The sequence below is a fragment of the Capsaspora owczarzaki genome (assembly GCF_000151315.2).
Source record: "Capsaspora owczarzaki ATCC 30864 unplaced genomic scaffold supercont2.1, whole genome shotgun sequence".
In the NCBI taxonomy this organism is placed as follows: domain Eukaryota; class Filasterea; order Ministeriida; family Capsasporidae; genus Capsaspora; species Capsaspora owczarzaki.
The window spans coordinates 1,795,077-1,815,831 of record NW_011887292.1 but is presented as its reverse complement, the minus strand read 5'-3'; the positions used below and the strand labels follow the sequence as shown (position 1 = coordinate 1,815,831).

The 20,755-nt window shown below is 53.0% G+C and overlaps 8 protein-coding genes across 8 annotated transcripts; 2 read left to right on the top strand and 6 right to left on the bottom strand.

Moving 5' to 3' along the window:
- Positions 1 to 23: 23 nt before the first annotated feature.
- Positions 24 to 3,449, bottom strand: CAOG_00547 (abc transporter). The gene is made up of 5 exons (XM_004365361.2): positions 3,313 to 3,449; positions 2,164 to 2,869; positions 1,152 to 2,030; positions 876 to 1,044; positions 24 to 746 (listed from the first exon to the last, which is right to left on the bottom strand). Exons 1-5 carry the CDS (start codon positions 3,442 to 3,444, stop codon positions 59 to 61), a joined length of 2,574 nt encoding a protein of 857 aa, XP_004365418.2. The 5' UTR covers positions 3,445 to 3,449; the 3' UTR covers positions 24 to 58.
- A 97-nt stretch (positions 3,450 to 3,546) lies between these two features.
- CAOG_00546 (hypothetical protein) lies at positions 3,547 to 4,676 on the top strand. Its single transcript, XM_004365360.2, has 4 exons — positions 3,547 to 3,811; positions 3,927 to 4,081; positions 4,188 to 4,317; positions 4,425 to 4,676. Exons 1-4 carry the CDS (start codon positions 3,579 to 3,581, stop codon positions 4,546 to 4,548), a joined length of 642 nt encoding a protein of 213 aa, XP_004365417.1. The 5' UTR covers positions 3,547 to 3,578; the 3' UTR covers positions 4,549 to 4,676.
- CAOG_08426 (hypothetical protein) lies at positions 4,562 to 6,810 on the bottom strand. The gene is made up of 2 exons (XM_011271695.1): positions 4,992 to 6,810; positions 4,562 to 4,850 (listed from the first exon to the last, which is right to left on the bottom strand). Exons 1-2 carry the CDS (start codon positions 6,720 to 6,722, stop codon positions 4,674 to 4,676), a joined length of 1,908 nt encoding a protein of 635 aa, XP_011269997.1. The 5' UTR covers positions 6,723 to 6,810; the 3' UTR covers positions 4,562 to 4,673.
- On the bottom strand, positions 6,771 to 7,788 carry CAOG_08425 (hypothetical protein). The gene is made up of 3 exons (XM_011271694.1): positions 7,624 to 7,788; positions 7,347 to 7,438; positions 6,771 to 7,142 (listed from the first exon to the last, which is right to left on the bottom strand). The coding sequence occupies exons 1-3, from the start codon at positions 7,780 to 7,782 to the stop codon at positions 6,917 to 6,919; spliced, it is 477 nt and encodes a 158-aa protein (XP_011269996.1). The 5' UTR covers positions 7,783 to 7,788; the 3' UTR covers positions 6,771 to 6,916.
- Positions 7,789 to 7,827: 39 nt separating this feature from the next.
- On the top strand, positions 7,828 to 11,195 carry CAOG_00543 (hypothetical protein). The gene is made up of 9 exons (XM_004365357.2): positions 7,828 to 7,871; positions 8,158 to 8,520; positions 8,620 to 8,796; positions 8,887 to 8,979; positions 9,099 to 10,049; positions 10,130 to 10,273; positions 10,366 to 10,445; positions 10,522 to 10,599; positions 10,712 to 11,195. The coding sequence occupies exons 1-9, from the start codon at positions 7,851 to 7,853 to the stop codon at positions 11,013 to 11,015; spliced, it is 2,211 nt and encodes a 736-aa protein (XP_004365414.2). The 5' UTR covers positions 7,828 to 7,850; the 3' UTR covers positions 11,016 to 11,195.
- A 39-nt stretch (positions 11,196 to 11,234) lies between these two features.
- On the bottom strand, positions 11,235 to 13,863 carry CAOG_00542 (hypothetical protein). The gene is made up of 5 exons (XM_004365356.2): positions 13,813 to 13,863; positions 11,982 to 12,815; positions 11,657 to 11,825; positions 11,443 to 11,529; positions 11,235 to 11,357 (listed from the first exon to the last, which is right to left on the bottom strand). The coding sequence occupies exons 2-5, from the start codon at positions 12,639 to 12,641 to the stop codon at positions 11,281 to 11,283; spliced, it is 993 nt and encodes a 330-aa protein (XP_004365413.1). The 5' UTR covers positions 12,642 to 12,815; positions 13,813 to 13,863; the 3' UTR covers positions 11,235 to 11,280.
- Positions 13,864 to 13,977: 114 nt separating this feature from the next.
- CAOG_00541 (40S ribosomal protein S21) lies at positions 13,978 to 15,441 on the bottom strand. The gene is made up of 4 exons (XM_004365355.2): positions 15,413 to 15,441; positions 14,785 to 14,824; positions 14,280 to 14,471; positions 13,978 to 14,157 (listed from the first exon to the last, which is right to left on the bottom strand). The coding sequence occupies exons 2-4, from the start codon at positions 14,814 to 14,816 to the stop codon at positions 14,133 to 14,135; spliced, it is 249 nt and encodes an 82-aa protein (XP_004365412.1). The 5' UTR covers positions 14,817 to 14,824; positions 15,413 to 15,441; the 3' UTR covers positions 13,978 to 14,132.
- A 472-nt stretch (positions 15,442 to 15,913) lies between these two features.
- Positions 15,914 to 17,047, bottom strand: CAOG_00540 (hypothetical protein; the record flags this gene model as incomplete). The annotated part of the gene is made up of 2 exons (XM_004365354.1): positions 15,914 to 16,167; positions 16,258 to 17,047. 2 exons carry the CDS (start codon positions 17,045 to 17,047, stop codon positions 15,914 to 15,916), a joined length of 1,044 nt encoding a protein of 347 aa, XP_004365411.1.
- Positions 17,048 to 20,755: the final 3,708 nt, after the last annotated feature.

Genomic DNA, 20,755 nt, shown 5'->3' with positions numbered 1-20,755 from the left:
GGTATTGAAACAAGCGAATTTCATTCAGATGCTTTTATTGTATTTTTCAACCTCCCTTTTATGGATTACCGCTCACTGGGGTCGCGCTGCTGGATGGTGCATTGCTATCTGTTGGCAGACTTCCCGACGACGACGGAGCAGCCGCTTTGGAAGACTCGAGCTGTTGCTGCCACAGGTGTTTGTACTTGCCGCCCAGCGACAACAGCTCTGCGTGACTGCCACGCTCAATCACTTCGCCGTCTTGGAGCACGAGAATTTGGTCTGCGCCTATGATGGTGGAAAGGCGGTGTGCCACAACGAGGGTCGTGCGGTTGTCACACACGCGAGCAAGCGACGCCTGAATTTGACGCTCAACAATGGTGTCCAGAGCGCTCGTGGCTTCGTCCAACATGACAATCTGCGGAGCCTTCAGGATGGTGCGTGCGATGGCCACCCGTTGCTTCTCGCCACCAGAGAGCCGCAAGCCGCGCTCGCCCACGACGGTGTTGTACTTGTCCGGGAAGGACATGATCTTGTCGTGCATTTCTGCGGCGCGCGTGGCATTCTCGAGTTCCGCCTCCGTGGCGTCTTGCCGACCATACCGGATGTTGTATCGAATGGTGTCATGGAACAAGACGGTGTCCTGAGGCACAACGCCAATCGCACGGCGTAACGAGGCCTGTTGAACTTGGGAAATGTCCTGTCCATCGATGGTGATTGTGCCAGAAACGAGGTCGTAAAAGCGGAACAAGAGTCGAACGATCGTGCTTGAAAAGAAAACCGCCAACAAACACACAAACAAACCAAAGGAAACCAACCAACAAACAAAGCAAAGCACAGTCAGCACTTTGCCAAGCACCCCATTATTATTCCCCGATAGCACATGATGACCGTACCTTTTGCCGCTTCCCGAAGCCCCGACCAAGGCAAACGTTTGGCCAGCCGGGATTGTGAACGAGATTCCTTTCAGGACAGGCTTTGCGGGGTCGTAGGCAAAGTGGACGTTGTCAAACTTGACTTCGCCCGATGTGACGCTTAACGCCTGTGCGGTGGGGATGTCCTTGACTACACCAACGGTTGACAAAGTCAGGAGAAAACGGCGTCAATAATCACGACAGGTCACACACTATCCTTCATTTAAACAGCCAAAGTGATCCTTCCTCACAACGTACCTTCAGGCTCAACTGCCAGCAAATCAAACATGTTCTCCATGTCGATAAAGTACTGCGTCAGCAGACGATACCACGAGCCAAACATGTTGAGCGGCGCATACAGTTGGACCACGTAGGACAGGAACAGCACAAAGTCGCCCACGGTCAGTTCGCCAGCAGCCACCTTGTAACCGCAATACATGCATCCCGCCGCAAGGCCTGCGGTGATGATGAGCGTTTGGCCGCAGTTGAGCAGGTTGAGTGTAAAGTTGGAACGCCACTCTTCGGCTTGGTAATCGAGGATGGAGCGCTCGTAGCGTTCGGCTTCAACCCGCTCCGCTTCGTAGTACTTGACCGTCTCAAAGTTGAGGAGCGAGTCCACGGCCTTTGCGCGAGATTCGTTGTCCATCTTGTTCATCTTGCGACGGAACTTGGTTCGCCATTCGGTAATGGAAACAGTAAAGCCAACGTACAGCGACATGGCCACAAAGACAATGACGCCAAACCAGACGTTGAACGTGTAGATAAAGTAGCCAATTGCAATGGCAATGTCTACAAACGTTGGCAAAATGTTAAAGAGGATGGCGCTGAGCAACGTGTCAATGCTGTCCGTGCCGCGATCCATGACACGCAGCACCTCGCCCGTCTTTTTGGACATGTGCCAGCGAAGGCTCAAGCTGTGAATGTGGTTGAACATTTTCAGCCGAATGGTTCGGTCGGTGTACTGGCTGATCTTGACCCACAGGCACGAGCGGAGTGAGTTGAGCAAACCAGTCGAGCCCACGCTGCCGCCCTGGATGAAGATGAGCAGAATGTAAATGCCAATGTCCTTGTACGGCATTTCGAGAGCTTTGGTGACGGGATCTGGTGTCAGGTCGTTCACCATCTGCTTGTTGTAGACTGTGGTGGTGGAGGCGGTTGAGGTGGTTGGTGGAGCGAGATTGTCAATCGGGTGAGTCATCAAATTCCGTGGGAATATCAGCGCCCGGTCAACAACAACAAAAAAACCAACCACGTTCCTAACAATACTCACTTGGAACGAGGACATTGATACCACGCCCGGCTGCCAGCAGCGTCAGACACACAATGACATAGAATTGGAGCAAGCGATCGTTCCGCGGCCAAAGATACGGCCACAGTAGCTTGATGCGACGACGAAAGTCGTGAAACGTGTTCCCTTGAAAGATATCGTCGTCACTCGACGAGGCACCAGGGGGCTTGGAGGACGGCGCTTGCTTGCCACCGTCGTCTGCAAGCTGCTCGTCGCCGTTGATTGCCACATAGCCAGCGGCGAGAGCAAGCTTGAGCTGGCGGTTGTCCAGGAGCGCAAACACCGGCATCAGCGTGGTGAGTGCGTAACGAATGATGAACGTGGCAAAGGAAGCGACGTGCAGCCCGTCTTTCAGGCGAAAGTAGACATTCTCGCCGTTGACAGATGCGAGCTCCATATTGACCTCCAGCACGGCCATCATGTAAAAGACAAACACAACCTTGTGGTGAGCGACCGACTTGATGCGTGAGATTCGCACGACGACCAAGAGGTAGCTCCACGCAAAGACGTGCAAGCACGCCGACATGACGGCAGACCCGTAGATGCGCGACGAATCCAGCGCCGCATGGGCAATCATCACGGCAGGGTAGCACAGCAAGATAATCAGCGCAGCAACCAAGTGCAGCACATGGAATGAAATGGCGGGCGATACAGCTCGAGCAATCTTGGGTGAGGTGAACAATCTCCACTGCAAAAAACGAAGCGGGACGGAGGTGAGCACACAGATAACTTTCGTTGCAGTCTCAACAGGCTTGAATATTTGAATTCATAGTGAATGTTGTGACTCTGGCTCGAAGATGTGTGAACGGTTCCAATTTTGTACGAACGCAATTCGAGAATAATGAGAAACGGCGAATTTTCGCACCGAAGGGCGATGGTAATAACAAGTTTTGCTTATGTTCACCGCACTCGAAATGCGCTTGCGTGCACAATGCTGCCTGGCAATTAATTGACTTTTGGCAAGATAATTCAAGACCTGCTTTGCCTCGAGACTGGAACTGGACGCGGGCGAAGGTCGGGTTTCGCACAGCGATGCGTTTCGCCAGCAGGCTCATTCACTCCGAGCGTCCAACGCCCCAAACGCCGACGCACCCCCTGCCAATCACACATCACGTTTGCTGATTCACGTACCAGTTTGACAGAGCCATAGACGGCCATAAACCCTGCGAGTGACGTCGACCCGAGCGTGTCTAGAAAGCAGATGGAGAAGGCATCGGCGCTCCACTCAATCGTGAGCGTGTCGTTGTGACAAAACTCGAGCATGACGGATGACGACTGGACATGCACTTGAACATGAAGCGGCAATCCAGATTCATGCATCTCCCAGTCTTAGATGTGATGCTCAGAGCGGTATGAGTCAGTCGTTCTTCCTGTTGCTTTGAAAACTCAGATTGGGAATGGCCGACGCACGGATCGCTTCGCCGCCCTCCGAGCGCAACAAGGGACCCATTCTCAGTGTCCTGCGCCGCACCCTTGGGTTGGAAGCCGCGACCACAGACCAAGAGCACTCACCGCTCACCGTGCTCGAGATTGCCTGCGGAACGGGCGTCCATGCGGCGCACTTTTGCAGCGAGTTGGGCGATCGCGTGCGCTGGACTCCGACAGACTACGAGTCGACCATGTTCGCCAGGTGCGCGCGAGTCAAACGGCTGTGCTGCTCGCCGTCTCTCTCTCTCGCCTGCGGGGAAGGGGAAGGGGGCGTTTGTTCTGCTGTCTGAGCCTGACATTCCTTCTTTGCCTTGTAGTGTCGAGGCGTACCTGGCCGAGGCGAAAGTGAGCAACTGCAAATCGCCGCGATTGCTCGACGCCAGCAAGCCTGACGAGTGGCAGGTGGATGCGCAGTCCGTCGATCTCCTGCTGAATATCAACATGATTCACATTTCACCCATTGCAGCGACTGGTGAGCCGAGTTGTTGCACGCATGATTGAGCCAAACTACGTGCAGATTTCGTGTTCTGATGCGGTGACTCTGTCCCTCCTGCATGCGGATGTGCGATTGCGTACAGAGGGGCTGATTGTCGGGGCTTCGCGTGTGCTCAAGTCTGGAGGTGTTCTGGTCACGTATGGGCCGTACATGGTCGACGGAGTCATTTCGCCCGACTCGAATGTCGCGTTCGACCAGAGCCTCAAGTCACGGTAAAACCCCATGCAGCATCCAGCTACTGCCGCACAATAACATGCATCCGGAATCAGTTGTGATTTCCTGCCCTCTCTCACCGTTGCACAAATGGCATTCATTGCAGAAACCCCGCCTGGGGCTTGCGCGACATTGCTTGGCTCGCGTCGTTGGCCGCCGAGCAGCAGCTCACTCTGGAGCAGGTCATTGACATGCCTGCCAACAACAAGTGCCTCGTCTTCCGCAAGTAATGCTCAGGAAGATGGCTGAAACGAGTGTTTTGAAGGTTCCTGGTCCAAGTTGTGATTGTTGGAACGATGATAGTTGACGCAAATCGAGTATACAGTACAATGTGGCAAAGTATGCCCCTAAGAGTTTAGGAATTGGAAAGCACAACCCGGATTTGGGGCGGTGCTTGGGGTTCCGAGCTCGGCACGGCAGGCTTGACCACTCGCACTGGAATTTCGACGTGAACGAGCTGGAATGCACTGACGCCATCGCTCGCTCCTGTGACTGTGGCTGGGCCTAAAAACACGTGCAAGTTGAGGTTTATCTGCAGCACGATATGAAGGGAGAAAGCAAGCGACTGTGAGCAAGACGAGCAACTTGTAAAAACAAAAACAGGGAAAATCAAAAAAGAAGCCGAAAAAAACAAACCCGAACGGATCAGGACAGCACAACTTTTGGACATTACCCTTCCAGTGCCCGGAAACGCTGAAACATATAAATAAGGCTGGTTGACAGGCATGGTGGCAGGCAGCACTGGAGGAGGAATGTCTGACGAGTCGAAAAACTCCATCTCGTCACGCTCGAAGGCAGTGATTGTGTCTGGGGGCAAATGCATGGCTCGAAGGAGGTGCAAGTCGGTCATGGAGCCAGCGATACTATATGAAAGAGATGGAGGTCGTGGAAGGGCGAGTGTGGTGTCTGTCAGCGAGACTTGCACGGGGATGATGTGCTCGCCAGGCTCGAGCTGCAGGACGCTGTGCCACACCACAGGCACGGGCAGATCGGAGCGAGCGGCGTACGGCATCAGCGGCTTCAAAACTGGCACACTCGGATTGGTGAAGGGCGGCTGACCCGAAGGGAATGACACTGAGAGCGACTCCAAGCCCTGGTGAATCCGACCTGTTTCAAGCGCAGCGTACAAGTTGTGCAGGTCGGACGATTCGTCACTGGAGTCGAGCGCAGGCGGTGCAACCCAGTCCACTTGCAGAGTCTTGCAATGGTTGGCTGCAATTTGGTCGCGTGCGTCGGCAACGAGTTCCTCAGCGGGGACGGGCAGCACCTGGTCGACAGTCGTAGTCGCAGTGGTCGTGTTGGCAGCAAGACCAGTCGCACACAAAGCCAGATGCTCTACTGCCGCAGTCTTGTGAATCGACTGCGGTCTGTGGATCAGCGGCCCGAACAAGTTGGAGTGGTAGTGCTTGATGTGTTTCAGAGTCGGAACATCCAACGTGGAATCCGCCGGTTCGAAAAGGCTGCCGCGCATGGTCGGCGCCAATGCAAACAAGCGCCGAATCAGCTTTGACGCGATAACGGCCGTAGTTGCTGTGCGATCGACCGTATTTACTCGCAAGACACGCCCAGCGCCCGAGTCGGCGACGAGCAGGGTCTGCGGTGCAGGCGACCAGATTTTGCTGGGCGACATGATGCCGGTACTATCAAAGGACGTGATTGGCTGTGTGTACTCGAGCGGCGTAAAGCACCAGGATTGTTCTGGCCTTTCGTGGAAGGGAAGCACGACTCTCTGGGCGTACCGATGAATGGGATCCCAGTCGAACGTGACGCGATTGGTGCCGAGGGCCGCTTCGAGGTGGAGCCGACCACCCTCCATCAGCCTCAAGAACAGAATCCGGCCATTTTCAACGTCTGCCACAGCCCACAGCGGCGGCTGGGCGGCGGCGATCGCGGCGTCTGCGTGGTGTTGGTCATTCAGTTCTTTGGCCAAAACCGCCGCCTCCTGCTCCTCCTCCTCCTCCTCCTCGTCATCGAGAATGTTGGTAGACTTTCTTGCGGACTTGGCAGCCAATCCACGACTGGGTTGTTCTGGCTTGCGGTTCAGCGGCAGTCGATTGGCAGTGGCGCTGGTTGGTTTCGCTTCTTGCACTCGACACACGAGGTGAGACGGCGGTCGTCGCGGCAGCATGGCGCGCGGATGCAATGGTACAAATGCACCCATCTGCTCACGCTGGTCTTGGCCAGCGGTGATCTGGCTGGCTTGCTGCGGCACCGGCTGCTGTGTGAGGACGCTGCTGCTGCTTCTGAGAATCGCAGTAGTGTGCGATCGACATTGCCGCCGGCCTCCAGGTTGCGAGCTCGCTGTCTGCAGCCTGAGCACGCTGACAGTGGCACGGTGGAGGGACGCACATCCTGGAAGTGATCGCGCCGCCGCATGTGCGAGCAACAACCCTTGACTGAGCATGATTTTCACTGCTTTTACGTCGTTCACAGAAGAGGGCGTGCCTCTTTGTTTCTATGTGTTTGAGTTTGTGTTGTACTTTTTTACAAAAACAAAAATGGGAGTGGTTGTTGTTGTTCCCGGGGACAATGGTACAGCACTGCACTTTGATATTTGACAGACAACAACAGGAGAAAAGCTCGCCTCGGCCAAGGTTGTTACGCGGTCAGCGTACACGCGACAAAAGTCCAGCCAGCGAGCCCAGCGTAATGCACAAAGCGAAGATACGTGTCCTTGAATACGCCCCGCCGCTTGGCGAAATGGTAGTGGACAATGCTCAGCACGCTCTCCAGCACGCCCGCATACGCAATCCGCCGCTGAAGGACCAGGTCTTGCGTGCCCGCGATCGCAAACAGGGCAATTGAGCTAAACACCAGCGTGATTCTAAGCAATTGGAGGAAATAAAACAAAAAGAGGAAGCGGGAATCAGCATGTTTCAACATTGTCCTCCTCCCTCAATGTACGCAAGCCTCGTCCCACTACAAGCGAATGCAACACAAGGCAGACGAAACCAAAGGATCCTCCAACGAACCACCGGCGACGCAATCAATCATGTCGTCGATTTCCTATGCAGCGTTATTGTTTTACCCGAGGCTTCGAGTCAGGTCGTCCTCGGCTGCGCTGATCAGCGGCGTGGATTCCCGGTCAATGACGAGCGCCTGGAACTGTTGCGGATGGATCTGACATCAACCCACAACCAGCAAAATATCAGCAACGAGAAGCGAAACAAAGTCGTTGCGTTGCGTCGAAGGAGACGGGTCAAGAGGATGAACGCGGTGACCAATTCCAATCCCTTTCCAACCCCCAGCCGATTCCAGAACGCGCAGCATAGATGCCCTCAAACGCAGCATTTGTCGCAGTGTACCATTGAGGCGGAGGCGACGAGATGCGCAAACCCGGACAGCGAAGCGACCGCTTTGAAAGTCAGTAACGCGGCCATTTTCAATTCTTCGACTTTTGTCTTCTTCTTCCTTGGCTGTTGAATGTCGACGACCAACAAAAAAATAGAGAGTGCGGCTGACATTGAAGACAGGTTCCATCGACATCCTTCTGAGCCAGTCAGTCTTCTGATCTTGGTTTCAAACTCTGAGAATGGACATTGTTGTGCAGCAGGTGAGCGCTCAGGAACATCCTCAAAACTCACATCAAAACTCTTGGCCTCGCTGGTGGGCTTTTGTTGGAATGACGTTTGAGCTTGCATTGCATGGGGATGACTTTGAGTGGAGACGGTGATGGACAACGCGACTGACTTGGGAGCGAGATCTCGCAATTCTGCAACCATGGTCGACCTCGCCCGACCCTCCGTCCATCAACCCGCTGCTGACTGACGTTTGTGCTTCTTGCTGTTTGGTGCATGGTCTGGTCGTCTCCGGGGCGTGGGGACATTGCTATGATCCAGGACCTCGACTTGAAGTACAGCACGCGGCGGCACAAGTGCATCCTGCTCCCGCGGTTCTCGGCTGCAGGCGAGCTCAGCCTCACGCCAGTGGCAGTGACTCCCAAGCACAACGCCCAGGCGCGGCAGCAGCAGCAGCAGCAGCAGCAGCAGCAGCTGGACGCGGGCTCGGCAGCCCCCAGCCAGCACGACTTCCCGCACGCGATCGTCTCGCTTGCCCTCCACCCTTCGCCCGGCGACGACTACATTCGCCAGCTAGTGTCAGAGTTTCATACCATCTTTTGCGATGTGCAGAAGGCTGTCAAGGCCGCTGCTGCCAAGACTGCTCTGGCGCCCGTAACCACCGCCTCGCGAAGGCTTTCACAGGTAAAACGCGCCGGCAACACCTGTACTGATCGTTCGCGATGCTTGCTCGGATTTCTAGCATGTTGATATGGATGACTTTGTGTTCCGCATTGCTTGCAGTTTTCAAACACACAATCCGCGCTGTCGTCGGAAACATCTGCAATTCTCAGCAAGCGGTATCGGCAGGCGCTCAAAGCGACCGAGCTCAATCTGCTCCACGACCTGCAGCGAACAGCGATTGTTGCAGGTCATGCTGATGCTCAAGCTGCACTCGAAAATCATCATCCTGTTTGTCAAGTACGGATTGGCACACTGTGGCCTTTGTTTTCTTTTGATTGCGTTTGTTCTTGCTTCCTCATTTTTTTTTTTTGCATTTCTTGCCAACAGGAAATGTTCCAGACACGTCAAGTTATCGTTTCCTCCATGACCCTGTGGCACTTGTGCGAAATCATGTTTATCGACACTCGAGCGAATGGCCTGGTAATGCCGAGCGATTGTTTTTTTTTTTTTTTTTGGTTGCCGCTTGTTGCGTTTTGCCGCTTGTTGCGTTTTGCAGCACGCCCACTCACTCTGCTGGCGCCTCTTGTCTCACTCTTTAGGTCACCGACTCGCTCTGCGCGTGGCTCCAACACTCGTTTGACGCCTCTGTGGAGCGCTTGCCCGACGAGTTCATTCCTGCGAGTGCAGCCAATCGGTCGGTCGAAGAGTTGCAATTGTGGGCATATATTGCTCGACTCGTCATGCGTGGCGACACGGACTCGGCCCAGCAGCTATTGCCTCAGCCAAACGAGTCCCCCTCGGCCGCAGTTTGCTTCGGCCCAATGAATGCGCTCCTGGCAAATGTCCCGCGTGGTTCAGCTGCCACCTCTGTGTCCGAGTTTATGCTGGCATGGTCGCGATGGCGCGAGGAGTGCCGAATTCAGCAGCGCGACGTTTTTGCGGGGCACTTTGGCTGGGAGTTACTTGGCCGAGTGTTGCTCGGCGACCAAGCAGTTCTCCGCAAGCTTGCACAGCAATGGTACGAGCTTGTGGTGGCCCGTCTCTTTCTCGTCACACCCAACACGAAGGTCTTTGATCTCGGCCTGCTGGCCCAAGAGGCGATGGCTGAGCTTCCACCGCCACTTCCGATCAGCCCCGACCAAGCCGAAGCCGACACCGGGGCTGGTGAATTTGATCGCATCATGGCTGCGGCGTTCGAGTTTGACATTCAAAAAGTCGTTCAGGACTGCACCACCCTGTTTGATGGCTGGTTTGTGGCTCATTTCACCGACCTGCTGCAACGGTGCGGAAAGCTCGAGTCGATTCCGTTGGCCTACGGGTCGGATATTCGCGAGTTTTTCGTGCTGGAATATGCCAACCAGCTCGCGTCGCACAACGCATTGTGGCGCTTGGCTTGCGACTACTTTGCCTCGTGCAGCGTCTTTGGTCCCCACTTTTTGAAGGCGTTTGTCGAGCGCGTTGCCCCGTTCTCGTCCGAAAAGAAGGCGGCCAAGTTGATGTTGACCTGTGACAGGTTTGGCTTGACTGAGGAGCGAAGCACCATCCACAAGGTAACGGTAGTGAAGAGAAAAGTGTGACCTTGTCGGCGATGGTTTTCTGACCATCCATTTCGAATACCATCCTAATACAGGTTCTCGGCAAGTGGCGACTTCAGCAAGGGCGGCTCGGCGCGGCTCTTGGCCATTTCATTCAAACGCGCGACGTGACCCATGTTACTGCCATTTCGCTCCAACTGCTAGACTCCTATCGCCAAACCGGCGTGCTACCCGATCTGGTGCGTCCTTTCTTTTGTGTGTGGATGGGGGGGGGAGTTCGATTCGTTTTGTCGTGCTTGGTCCACTCACTTGAACCTCCTCGTCCTTGTAGGCTGTGCTTGATGCATTTGGCACCGAAGTGGGAATGAGCAAGGCTTTGACCATCCTGCACAAATACAAGCAATTCCACTCGTACGCTTACATTGGTTTGTAAACGGGATGGCTTTGGGAAAATTTTCTAACGGCTCGGTTTTCTTGTTTTGCGCAGACTCTACCGATCCGGCGATCTGCGCGAGGCCGCTAGACTTCTTGTCGACTTGTTAGCCCACGAAAGCGCGCCCAAGCGGTATGTGTTGGGCAGGTCATCTTGGTCCGAGAAGTTATTGTGTTGCTCACGAACTGCTTTGGATGATTCAACCCCACCCTCCCAAAAAAAAAAAAAATGTTTTCTTTGGCAGAATGTGGTTTACATTGCTGCTTGACGCGCTACCATTGCTCGAGAGCGAGCAGCTGCTATTTGGTGTGAGCCAGACGTACATTCTCATGCGCAGCGTAGAGGAGCTTTGCGAAGCACACAACTTGACGAGTCTGTTGGCGCTGGATCTGAAAGCTGATGGCAAATCCTCCTCCTCCTCCTCCTCGTCATCATCAGCGGCGTCTGCTGCTGGCGGTGCGCGCCGACAGATTAATGAGCAAATGGAGGTGGTCCGACTCGCTTTGGCCCGCAACCTGTCCCGAGCGCTGGTCTTGAAGCAACAATGAGTTTGAGAGTAAACCTGCATTTTCCCCAGCTGTATTTGCTGATGCACCAAAGAGCGCTTCCACAATACCTCGAACGGTCTGAACGAAACGTAATATTGTTTCAACATGCAAATAATCATGGAGACACACACATGCACACGCTTACATGTGATACATGTGGATGAATAATCGAGAGGAGCAAAACAAAACAAAAAAAAAAAAAAAAAAAAAAAAAAAAAAAACCGAACGCATGCAAAAGAAAAAAAAAGGATCAACCCTTTGTTTTTTATAGCTGAAGATTCATGCTTCGACCCCCGTTGTCGGCCACATAACTGTCGCGGGCACCGCTCGTAGTAGAGTTGACTGCCAAAAGCAAAGTCAAGACATGTCAGCGGAAGAAGCAAATTAAAAAAAACCTCAATCAAAACGAGGGGCATGTTGCGCTTACGATGTTCAAGCAAGCCCTTATCAAAGTGGGCCATGACCAAACAGCTGATCACCAAAGTAGCGAGCATGAGCAAAAAGTTGATAGCAGCTGTGAATGTGCAGGTGCAAAAAAAAACCGGAAGACAACACAAAAAACAACAAAAAAAAAAGTTAGCCTGTGGCAAACAACATGCCCCCCCCACACACACACACACACACACAAACAGGCCTCTTACAGAAAATTTCCAAAAAGACGAACGACTGGACGGCGCCGCTAGCAATTTCGACTTCGCAAATCGGGCACGACTTGGTGTTGAATCGGTAGAACTTGAACGCAAAGTAGGCCAACGCAGCCAACAAAATGATGATGAAAAACACAATCACTGCTCGCTTTTCCTTGCGGGCCTGTGTGTGTGGAGCGGGGGGGGGGTAAGAGTAGCCGTAGTGACACATAGAACGGACAAAAGTGGAGCAATGTGAGTCGTTGGTCAATCTGTAGCGAGCATTCGCGACTTCAAGCAACAACAGAGAGTCAACATATACAAAAGCTGCTCAACTTACACCCCAGTAGGCGAAAATAATGATGGCGATAATGACTGGAATAGCAATGATGGACATGATGAATTCGTAGTCATCAGTCTGGAGCAGGACGGCGCAGTGTTGGATGAGGAAGATGACCACGGTGGCGAGATCGACCTTGAGAATCATGAGGTAAATCTGGTAGGTGCGGTACATTGAGCGAATTCGGGGATCGGCACCAATCTTCTTGTAAATGCGCCAGCCAAACTCCTTGAAGAGCTGTCGGCTGATGACGGCAAAGATGATGGTAAGGACGCCAAGCACGCAGGTGCAGGCGACGGCAAGCGAGTCGACCGTTCCCCATGGCCGATCGCCAGTATCGACACCACTGACGATGAGATTGACATCGCGGAACTGGAAGATTTGGACAATGCCGTACATGGTGTAGAGCGCGTTCAAGAAGAGAAAGGCAAACACTTGGATGATGTTTTCGCGCGACAGCGCGTCGTACGCAAAGTAGATCGAGTAGACAACCGCACACAGGTACAGGACGGCATACACTTGGCGATCCTTGCCCAAGCCGCCTTCCGAGGACGACGAAAAGTCGCCGACGCCGAGAATTGTTGCTTGCAGCGCAATCACAATGACGGCCTGCACCACTGAGAGCATCAGAAATGTGCGAGATGTCGTGTTGAGCCCCATTGCTTTATAGGTGAGCGCGTTCACGGTTTGGCGGTTTGAATGGACTTGGGTTGGTGGCGGTGTTTGTCAAAGGCAACAAGCTGGAAAATCCCAAGCGAAACGAACGAGTTGAAGTAAGTTCTCCTTGTGATTGTTGGTACCAAATTTCACTGAACGAGCGACGTTCACAACAACCTGCGCAGTTTTTGGTCAGAGAGGGAAAAAAAAAAAAAAAAAAAAAAAAAAAAAAAAAAAGAAAGCCGTTAGCACATTTTTTTTTTTCAATGGAGCATCAAAGACTCAGAAGAGCAGCGCCAAAGTTCTAGCCAGACATGTCAGCGACGGGTGGAAGCGAAAGGGGGGAGGTGCCATTCTCACTCTGTGACTCACAGCCAGTGATCACCGGCAGCGAGAATAGCGGGAAACCGAAAACTGGGATGTTGTTGTGGTTCTCTATTTTTTTTTTTTTTTTTTTTTTTTTTTGGTTTTGTGGCTTGTTTTTTTGTGGGGCTGTGCTCATTGCTGCTTGTTGCGTGGTTTAGGTCGAGCATGGCGAAAGCAGCAACGATTCATTTGATTGGCTTTGTGGAGCCGTGCACTTCCAGGACGCCACTGGAGACCGAGAGAGTGTTGAATCAAAAATAATAATAAAAATAAAAAATGCAAATAAAAAGAAGAATAATAACAATAAGAATAACAAGAATAAAACCGCCGACAACTTGGATCGATGATTCATCCACTGAGCCAAAGACGGGACCGCTTCCCCATGATAAGACCGTCCCATTGCACGTCAAGTCAAGCAGGCAGGGTGCGGGTGGTGTGGAGCAGGGTCGAGGCAGGCGAAAGGAGGGCGAAAGATGGCACTTCAACTGCTAATGTTAAAAAATGCAACATCGGACGAGTCGCACACAGAAGAGCGATCGAAATATGAAGCAAGCAGGCCATTAGGCAGACTGTGCAAGTTCACAGAGCCAGCTACATTGAAAAGCGGGGAGAGAAAGCGAGAGAGAGAGAGCGAGAGAGAGGGAGGGGCTAGAGTTTGGTGCAAACCAAACCCGCGAACAAAAACCAACACCTCGCCACCATGCATTAGCAACAGCCCGATCCAGGGATGAGGCTCAATGAAATGGAGACGAGGTGCCGACTTGGAGAGACATGGTGGCACAGAGGGCGCGTGGTATGCATGGATTACCGAATCAATCGCGTTGCAAAAAGCACCAAAAAAAAAAACAAAAAAAAAAAATAGACTAACCACATGGACGTTGAAGAAAACAGAACTTCACCCCTTTTGCTGTTCTCAGAAAAAAACAACAGGATCTACTGCAAAGACGAGAAGAAGAAGATGGTGATGAAGAAAAAAGCGCCAAGAAACGTGTAATCGAGAACAGAGCGAGTCACGACAACAGCACACAAAGCAATCGCTGTCAACTTGGCAATTGAGCGGCGAGGCACTCTGGGTCTTGGAGAGACACAACACAATTCGGGAACAAGCTAAAGGACCAAAGGGTGCATTTACTTTTGGAAGCCCTCGAAAACCCTGATGGTGAGGAGAGCAAAGAGACGGAAACGAGGGAGATAGAGAAAAGAAAAAAGGTGAGCTCTTTTTTTCCGGCAATCATTGCAGCTTCGCGCATCCCTGTCCGTGCAATAGATACATACTTGTGGAGAGCGCCGTCCTTCTGGGCAAGACGGTTGATGGAGTCGTCAGCCTCACCCTGAGCGCGGACAAAGCCGGAGAGGGCGTAGTGCTTGGACGAGCCAGTGAAGCGGCCAGTCTGGGGGTCGACGTCGCCGACAGAGATCTGGACGGAGGCGTGGTCCTTAGCCTGGATGATGCGGCCGGTGGCGGAGCTGAGACGAGAGGAGGAAGCGAGAACGAGGGGGAAAAGAAAATCAGCACATGCAGGAAGCACAATGGAAGCGGAAACCAAAAAAAAAAAAAAAAAAAAAAAAAAAAAGCAAAGACGTGTTGCAGGAAAATGTCGCAAAGCAACCCTGGACTCTCCAACAAGTTCCGACGAGACAGACTGGACGCAAGTCGGTGCCCGGAGCCAGCTGCGGGACGTTTGGCCTCATCGTGGCCAGAGCTTTGGGCGGGAAAAAAAAAAGGGAAAAAAAAAAAAAGAGATCGAAAAAAAAAAGGAGTTTGGCTGCAAGAACTTACCACATGCGGGGAGTGTAGAGGTTACCGTCCATTGTAAAGTCTAGTTGTGAAAAATGAAAGCAGCAGGCAAGAGTTGGTGGTGAGACAATCATCCCAAGGGCACGCAAGAAGGCTGACAGGACAACGACATGACGGAAAAAAAAAATGAAAAAAAAAAACCTTTCTGCAACATCGCTTGCTCTCCGGGCTGTGCAATCCACCTGGCTTGCTGTGGCTGATAGGCTGCGTGATTTGGTGCGACCACATGTGCTGTAAAAAGGCCGAAGCCCCGACGACCGGCGTCTCAGGGCAGGATTGCGATGGTAGGCTTTGTCTTTTTTTTCTTCCTTTTTTTTTTTTTTTAAACCACGCGGCCGTCGTTGTAATGCTGCTCCATACAACTTTCTTGCTTGACTTTTTTTTTTTTTTTTTTTCGGTCGTTGTGTTGCTCTTGGTTGTCGATTTCGTCCGCTGTCGCTCTGGCCATAGCGCCTGTGGTCTGGGTTGCTGAAATCCAACACGCGGCTGCAGAGCGTGACAGCGGCGGGTCGCTGCGAGGGGTGGACGAAAAGGCCAAGTCGAAGCAGGATTTTTTTTTTTTGGTTTTTTTTTTTTTTTTTTTTTTTTTGGCTTCATTTTTCAAGCTTACCACAAAGAAGAGAGAACGATTGACTAATCTGACAAGATGAGATTCAGTGCTCGCCTCGAGCACGAATCGGTTTATCAGAAAGCAAGAAGGGCCATGAGTGAGGTCTGCGCCTCCAATAACGAAGGATGGTAAGGTGAATTTGAATACGCGCGCTGAGGAAACCACGCTCCGTCCAAAAAGCGAGTTTCCGCGTCTGAGCAGTTGAGTAAGCCTGCCTCGCACGTTGGATTGCACTGCGTGCTTTGAAATCATCCATTCATACAAGTTGAGACGATGACCGATGCGTTTTCAACCGGCCTGCATCTACCACCAAAAATGCGCGCTCGCCTGAGCCTTCACGATCGACAAGAAACAATGTACTGCAAAACGAATCAAGTAAACGTCGGCGTTACAACCCAAACACAGAATAATGCACAACAAGCAGCAGCAGCAGCAGCAGCAGCAGCAGCACAAGCAGGCACGACGACCACATTTTGTTTTGTTGTTTTGGGGGTTTTGGCTTCAATGCGATCGCTCGGGCCCACCGAGGTCTTCGTCCAGCATGCCAAAGGAAAAGTGAGACTGCTCGTTTGCAACATTGAATGTGGCAGCGACTCCGCGAAGGAAATCCTCATCTGCGCTGAGACGAACACGCTTGACGCCATCTTGGAGCGAAGTAATCGGCGACGATTCGTCTTGCTGCTGCTCGGATGTCGCCGTTGTGGTAGAGTCGAGCAAAAGCGGAGTGGACAAGAGCTCGTACCGGTCCTGGAGAGCTGCGTCAGACACTGAACGCCTGCGCGCGGCCAAGGTGTCAACGAAACGAGGAGAGTGTTCTGGAAGAAGGGGCGGATTCGTGGCTGTACCCTCAAACGTGTGCGTGTGGGTATTGCTACCAATGCCACTGTTGCCAAGAGTGGTGGCCAGATTCGAGTTGGCATTCGGCGCGACAACAACAGAATGGGCTGCGATGGGAGAGCTGGCAGAGTTTGCAGCATGGAGCCGGGCGAGCGACGCCGAAGAAGAGAACGAATGGTCGTGTGCGGCAACCGAGGAGCTCGATGATATCGGAGTCGCCTCGGGCGCTAATTCTTTGAACGAGTCAAGGGACATGCGATTTGCGGAGGCTAGAGATGCCAGGTTCAGATCGTCTTCTTCCGCCAACGTGTGCAGCAGGCCGGATTGGCTAGCCAGCGATGACGAAGTTGTGGCGGTCGAGGCAGACATGGAAATGGTGGCAGTGTTGCCACCGTGGGGTGCAGCACTCGTCATGGAACCAGCGTCGGCTTGCTCGCCGAGACGCTCATTTTCGAGGCCAAAGTCCGACCACAGCGCGGCCAGCGCCAATTGGTCAACGTCATCGTGAGTGTTCGTGTGCTGCGACAGACTGGCAGCTTGTTGCTGCAGCTGGTGCAGTAGTTGGAGAGGGTGGCTATGATGATGATGCGCGCCGTCAGCCAGCTCGGACACGATGGACGACCGGCGCGATGACCCTGGCGTCGACACCTCATCTGTCGAGCGATAGGTGGAGAATGCATTGCCAAGAGGCGCAGAAGACTGGCTCACAGGCATCTGGTGTTGCAAGAGTCCGGAGGAATGGTGTCGCAGGCCCGAGGCGTGGTGATGAAGTTGCTGCTCGGTCGCGGCTTGCTGCATTCCCATCCCGCCTCCAGGAGAAGAAAGGGTCGGCCCATGTGGATGCACCGCCGAGGCGACACGAAGGTTGCTGGCGAGTCCACTCGCGCCAGACGGATCTACCACAAACGGCGAAAGCGAAGGCCCCAAAATCATGTTGACCATGTTGGGAGAGAGAAGCAGCGGATGGGCAGTCGCCGAATCGACAGACAGTGCGCTGTGCCCAAGGCTTGTGGATAGGGTGGGTGTTGTCAGCAACGTAGCAGAGGTGCTGGGTCCCAAGCGAGAGCCAAGATGCGGGTGGATAGCGGGATTTGACCCCAGACGGGCAGATCCTGCCTGATGTGGCTGCTCGTGCAAGTGGTGATGCTGCTGTATCGTCAGCCCAGCGGGGCGATGCTCGAGTTGCTGATCATGTGTTCGCTGTTGTTGAGACTGGGTCTCGTGCTGGCGAAGCGAGCGATCCAGCTCGGGCGCAGGTTGGCTTCCAAGTCCCAAAATGTCGGATACATCAAAGGCTGGAGTCCCAAAATGTCGGATACATCAAAGGCTGGAGTCGAGTCCAACATTTGTAGCGAGGACGAGCCCAGTGCCATACTGGCGTTCGAGCTTGAGCAGCTCGAGATGCTGTCGCTGAGCTTCAGCTGAGTGTTGGTGCTGGTGCTGCTGCTGCTGCTGCTGCTGCTGCTGCTGGGTCGAGTGTGCATCCGAGATGGCTTGGCCGGGCTGCTGCTGTGAGCGGTGCTGCTTCATATTGAGCAGCGGAAGATTGGATTGTCCCAGCCCCGCAGACCGGAGCAGCACGTTCGCAGCGGTTGGTGAAAACGTGACCGGACCAAGCCCACTGCTGCCGTCCAGTTTGATCGCAGGAAGCGTGCCGGGCCCGAGGGTGCTGCCCGAGCCGTCAATTTTGATGGCAGGGACCGACTGCCGACGTGGTAGCGCAAGCGGTGGCAAGCTTGACGACATGGAGGACGGAAACGGTTGGCTGGTATTGTGGCGCATCATGCCACCAAGCTCCAAAGCAGAGTGAAGAGTCGACTGAGAAGAAAGAGGCGGCAGTTGAGAGGCACTGCTCGAATTGGCAGCGGAGGTTGACGTTGCGGCCATCGCATCGGAGGTCGATCGACTTGCATGGTCAGCGAGAAGGCTGCGGAACGGCAGCATGGAGAACGGACGATTGACACCAACGGGCTCAGCCCGGGCAAACGTGCGTCGACCGAGCTTGGCACCAATGCCGCGAACACGGCCTCGACGAAGCGGCTGTCCGGGGCGCGGCTTTCCGTCCTCATCCAACCCATCATCTGGACGCTGCTGGTGGCGCTTGAGGTGGTCTTTAAGGTTTGAGTGGGTGACAAAGCGCTTGCCGCAGATGCTGCAGCCGTGAGCGCGTTCGCCGGTATGCACGCTCTTGACATGAATGCGCATGGTCTTGACATACTTGAACCGCTTGGGGCAGCCGGCGTACGGGCATCCGTGCGGCTTTTCGTCCGAGTGGACCATGCGATGGCGGCGAATGCCGTCTTTTGTGCCGAAAGCGCGGTGACAGCCTTGGACGGGACACTCGAAGGGCTTCAACCCGTTGTGGCAGCTTTGGTGGCGTTGGAGTGCCCAGCGGCTGCTAAACACTTTGCCACAGTCGGGAAAGCTGCAGGTATTCTTGAGCCGACGGAGCTCAAGTTTGGCAGCAGCGTTTTGGGACAGTTTGGCGACGGCCCCGCCTGTGAGGAATGTGCCCGTCTGTCCAGCAGCATTTCTGGCTGCAGCTGCTAAACTGCCAGAGGTCACGTCCAGCGCACGCACGGGTGAGCCGCGACCATACTTGTGACGCAGTTGGTGCGGGGCCAGCACCATGCCGCCACGCTTGACATCCGTCTCTCCGTTCGAGGCGAAAGGCAGTTTGGAGGCGCCCAACGATGCACCTCCAGCATCGTCATTGGTGCCCAAAAACGTCTGTCCTTCGAATGCAAGTCGCAAAAGACGAGCACCGTCTTCCTCGCAATCCCGATTGGACGGAACGCGCACAAACGTGTCGTCCGAATCTGCCGGCGCTGGCATCACAAGTCGCTGCTTGGCAGTTTTAAGAGTCCCGTCACGGTGAGTGAGAGTATGGTGCACTTTTCCGAGGGGCCCGATTTCAAACTTGACCAGTACGATCAACCAGGGGGCCAACAAGGAATGTGTGGAAGGATTTTCACAAGCTCGGAGCGTATTGGGATGGCAGAACCTCGAGAGTGCCGGCCGAGGGATTCAGGATAAGAGTCAAAGTAGCACAGCTACAGAGGATTCAGGATGGGATGATCTCAAAGTGCAAGAGCAAGGACGCTGCGGATGGGAGAGGCCGGACTGATAAAAAGCGCGTCAACGAGGAGGAGGAAATCGGTGGGATTTCTTAAAGCTTGCGCTCGATCGTACTAAAGATTCCCAAAACAAAAAAAAAATATATACAATGAGAGGAACTTCCAGAATAGGAATTGATCAACAAGACGCGAAGGAGGAATAAAAGGAGGAATAGGATACCCATGCGAAACAAAAACGCAACCCATGACGTCCGTTCGACAAAACAGGAAACAACAACAACAACAACAACCACACATCTCCTTTAGCTTTTTGTCCACAAAGCGCCTGGTATATGGATCAAACCGGAACGGAACAATAACGGGAGTTTACAAAAGCAAAACAAAAAACACAGACAATGAACGCCAAACCCAAATGAACCAGTGTTCAAAGAAATCGTGGTCAGAGAAATTGTGGTTTTGTTTTTGGTTGCTTGTTTCAAATCAGACTCAACTAAATCTGAAAGTGAGAAAAATTCACAGCAGAGCGGACTACGTTGAGAAACAGTCGGCCGTGCACTCAGCGTTCGGCCCCTCCCCCCCCCGCCTCTTCCATTTAAAATGAAGCTAGATCGTCCAGAAACGTAATACCCACTGGCTGAGGAAAGGTCCCGAACAAAAAAGGATTTTAGTGCTTTTTCCGACGATCGGCAAACACAAAACGAACGAGAAGAACGCTGAAATGTTTTTTTTTGTTTTTTGTTTTTTTTTTGGTTGCATGGAAAGTCCTCTGCTCGGTAAATCAACCAATATTCACAAGCAGGCTGTACATTGTGCAGAATTTCAAGGACCAAGTCCAACGACACCGATCAGAGCTAGTATTCTTTGTTCGAAGGTTTGGGTTTGGTAAATGCGTGCGAAAATAAAAACCAAAACAAACAGAAAAAAAATTAAAATCCAAAAATAATAATAATAATAATAATAATAAAAATCATAATAAAACAAATAGGAGACCAACTGGCAGTACGAAATCCAACTTCAAGTACGTCTCTGAGCACTGACAAGTCAAGGTGACAGGACTCATCCAATGGCATGGTGTTGAGCCCTCTTGCTCTATTTCACCCCAACAAGCCTGGTTCGATCGTCGACACGGGGAAAGCGAAAATGAACGAAAATGAAACAAAATTTCAAAAAAGAAAGACGACAAAAAGAACGCTAGGTTCCATCTGTCGCTACCAGTTATTCAGCAAGCACCCGCTCAGCCGCCCTGCATGCATAGACACATGCAAAGCGCGGAATGCAATGCAGTGTCAATGTACGGCGGAGGCTGGCGCAAAAGGTTGTCGCCAGATGCACACTGAACAGCCACACGAGCAAGTCGGATAGGAACACACGAGAAGGACTTCCAAGTTCAACTAACGACCGACTTCGCCGAAACAAACAAAGGGGTCTT

What these genes read in the sequence shown, in the direction of transcription:
- CAOG_00542 (XM_004365356.2), bottom strand. Translation starts at nt 12,641, where the DNA reads ATGGGGCTCAACACGACATCTCGCACATTTCTGATGCTCTCAGTGGTG. An exon ending in TTATTTTCGCCTACTGGGGT is followed by an intron (nt 11,826 to 11,981) that starts GTAAGTTGAGCA and finishes CCACACACACAG; the next exon opens with GCCCGCAAGGAAAAGCGAGC. An exon ending in TAAGGGCTTGCTTGAACATC is followed by an intron (nt 11,358 to 11,442) that starts GTAAGCGCAACA and finishes TGCTTTTGGCAG; the next exon opens with TCAACTCTACTACGAGCGGT.
- CAOG_00547 (XM_004365361.2), bottom strand. Translation starts at nt 3,444, where the DNA reads ATGCTCGAGTTTTGTCACAACGACACGCTCACGATTGAGTGGAGCGCC. An exon ending in TCTATGGCTCTGTCAAACTG is followed by an intron (nt 2,870 to 3,312) that starts GTACGTGAATCA and finishes CGTTTTTTGCAG; the next exon opens with TGGAGATTGTTCACCTCACC. An exon ending in GCTGGCAGTTGAGCCTGAAG is followed by an intron (nt 1,045 to 1,151) that starts GTACGTTGTGAG and finishes CCGTTGGTGTAG; the next exon opens with TCAAGGACATCCCCACCGCA.
- CAOG_08425 (XM_011271694.1), bottom strand. Translation starts at nt 7,782, where the DNA reads ATGTCAGCCGCACTCTCTATTTTTTTGTTGGTCGTCGACATTCAACAG. An exon ending in TCGTCGCCTCCGCCTCAATG is followed by an intron (nt 7,439 to 7,623) that starts GTACACTGCGAC and finishes GGTTGATGTCAG; the next exon opens with ATCCATCCGCAACAGTTCCA. An exon ending in GACCTGACTCGAAGCCTCGG is followed by an intron (nt 7,143 to 7,346) that starts GTAAAACAATAA and finishes CCAATTGCTTAG; the next exon opens with AATCACGCTGGTGTTTAGCT.
- CAOG_08426 (XM_011271695.1), bottom strand. Translation starts at nt 6,722, where the DNA reads ATGCTCAGTCAAGGGTTGTTGCTCGCACATGCGGCGGCGCGATCACTT. An exon ending in CGTTTCCGGGCACTGGAAGG is followed by an intron (nt 4,851 to 4,991) that starts GTAATGTCCAAA and finishes ATCGTGCTGCAG; the next exon opens with ATAAACCTCAACTTGCACGT.
- CAOG_00541 (XM_004365355.2), bottom strand. Translation starts at nt 14,816, where the DNA reads ATGGACGGTAACCTCTACACTCCCCGCATGTG. An exon ending in CTCTACACTCCCCGCATGTG is followed by an intron (nt 14,472 to 14,784) that starts GTAAGTTCTTGC and finishes CTCTCGTCTCAG; the next exon opens with CTCCGCCACCGGCCGCATCA. An exon ending in AAGGACGGCGCTCTCCACAA is followed by an intron (nt 14,158 to 14,279) that starts GTATGTATCTAT and finishes CCTCACCATCAG; the next exon opens with GGTTTTCGAGGGCTTCCAAA.
- CAOG_00546 (XM_004365360.2), top strand. Translation starts at nt 3,579, where the DNA reads ATGGCCGACGCACGGATCGCTTCGCCGCCCTCCGAGCGCAACAAGGGA. An exon ending in GAGTCGACCATGTTCGCCAG is followed by an intron (nt 3,812 to 3,926) that starts GTGCGCGCGAGT and finishes TTTGCCTTGTAG; the next exon opens with TGTCGAGGCGTACCTGGCCG. An exon ending in GACCAGAGCCTCAAGTCACG is followed by an intron (nt 4,318 to 4,424) that starts GTAAAACCCCAT and finishes CATTCATTGCAG; the next exon opens with AAACCCCGCCTGGGGCTTGC.
- CAOG_00543 (XM_004365357.2), top strand. Translation starts at nt 7,851, where the DNA reads ATGGACATTGTTGTGCAGCAG. An exon ending in CCTCGCGAAGGCTTTCACAG is followed by an intron (nt 8,521 to 8,619) that starts GTAAAACGCGCC and finishes CATTGCTTGCAG; the next exon opens with TTTTCAAACACACAATCCGC. An exon ending in ATCATCATCCTGTTTGTCAA is followed by an intron (nt 8,797 to 8,886) that starts GTACGGATTGGC and finishes TCTTGCCAACAG; the next exon opens with GAAATGTTCCAGACACGTCA.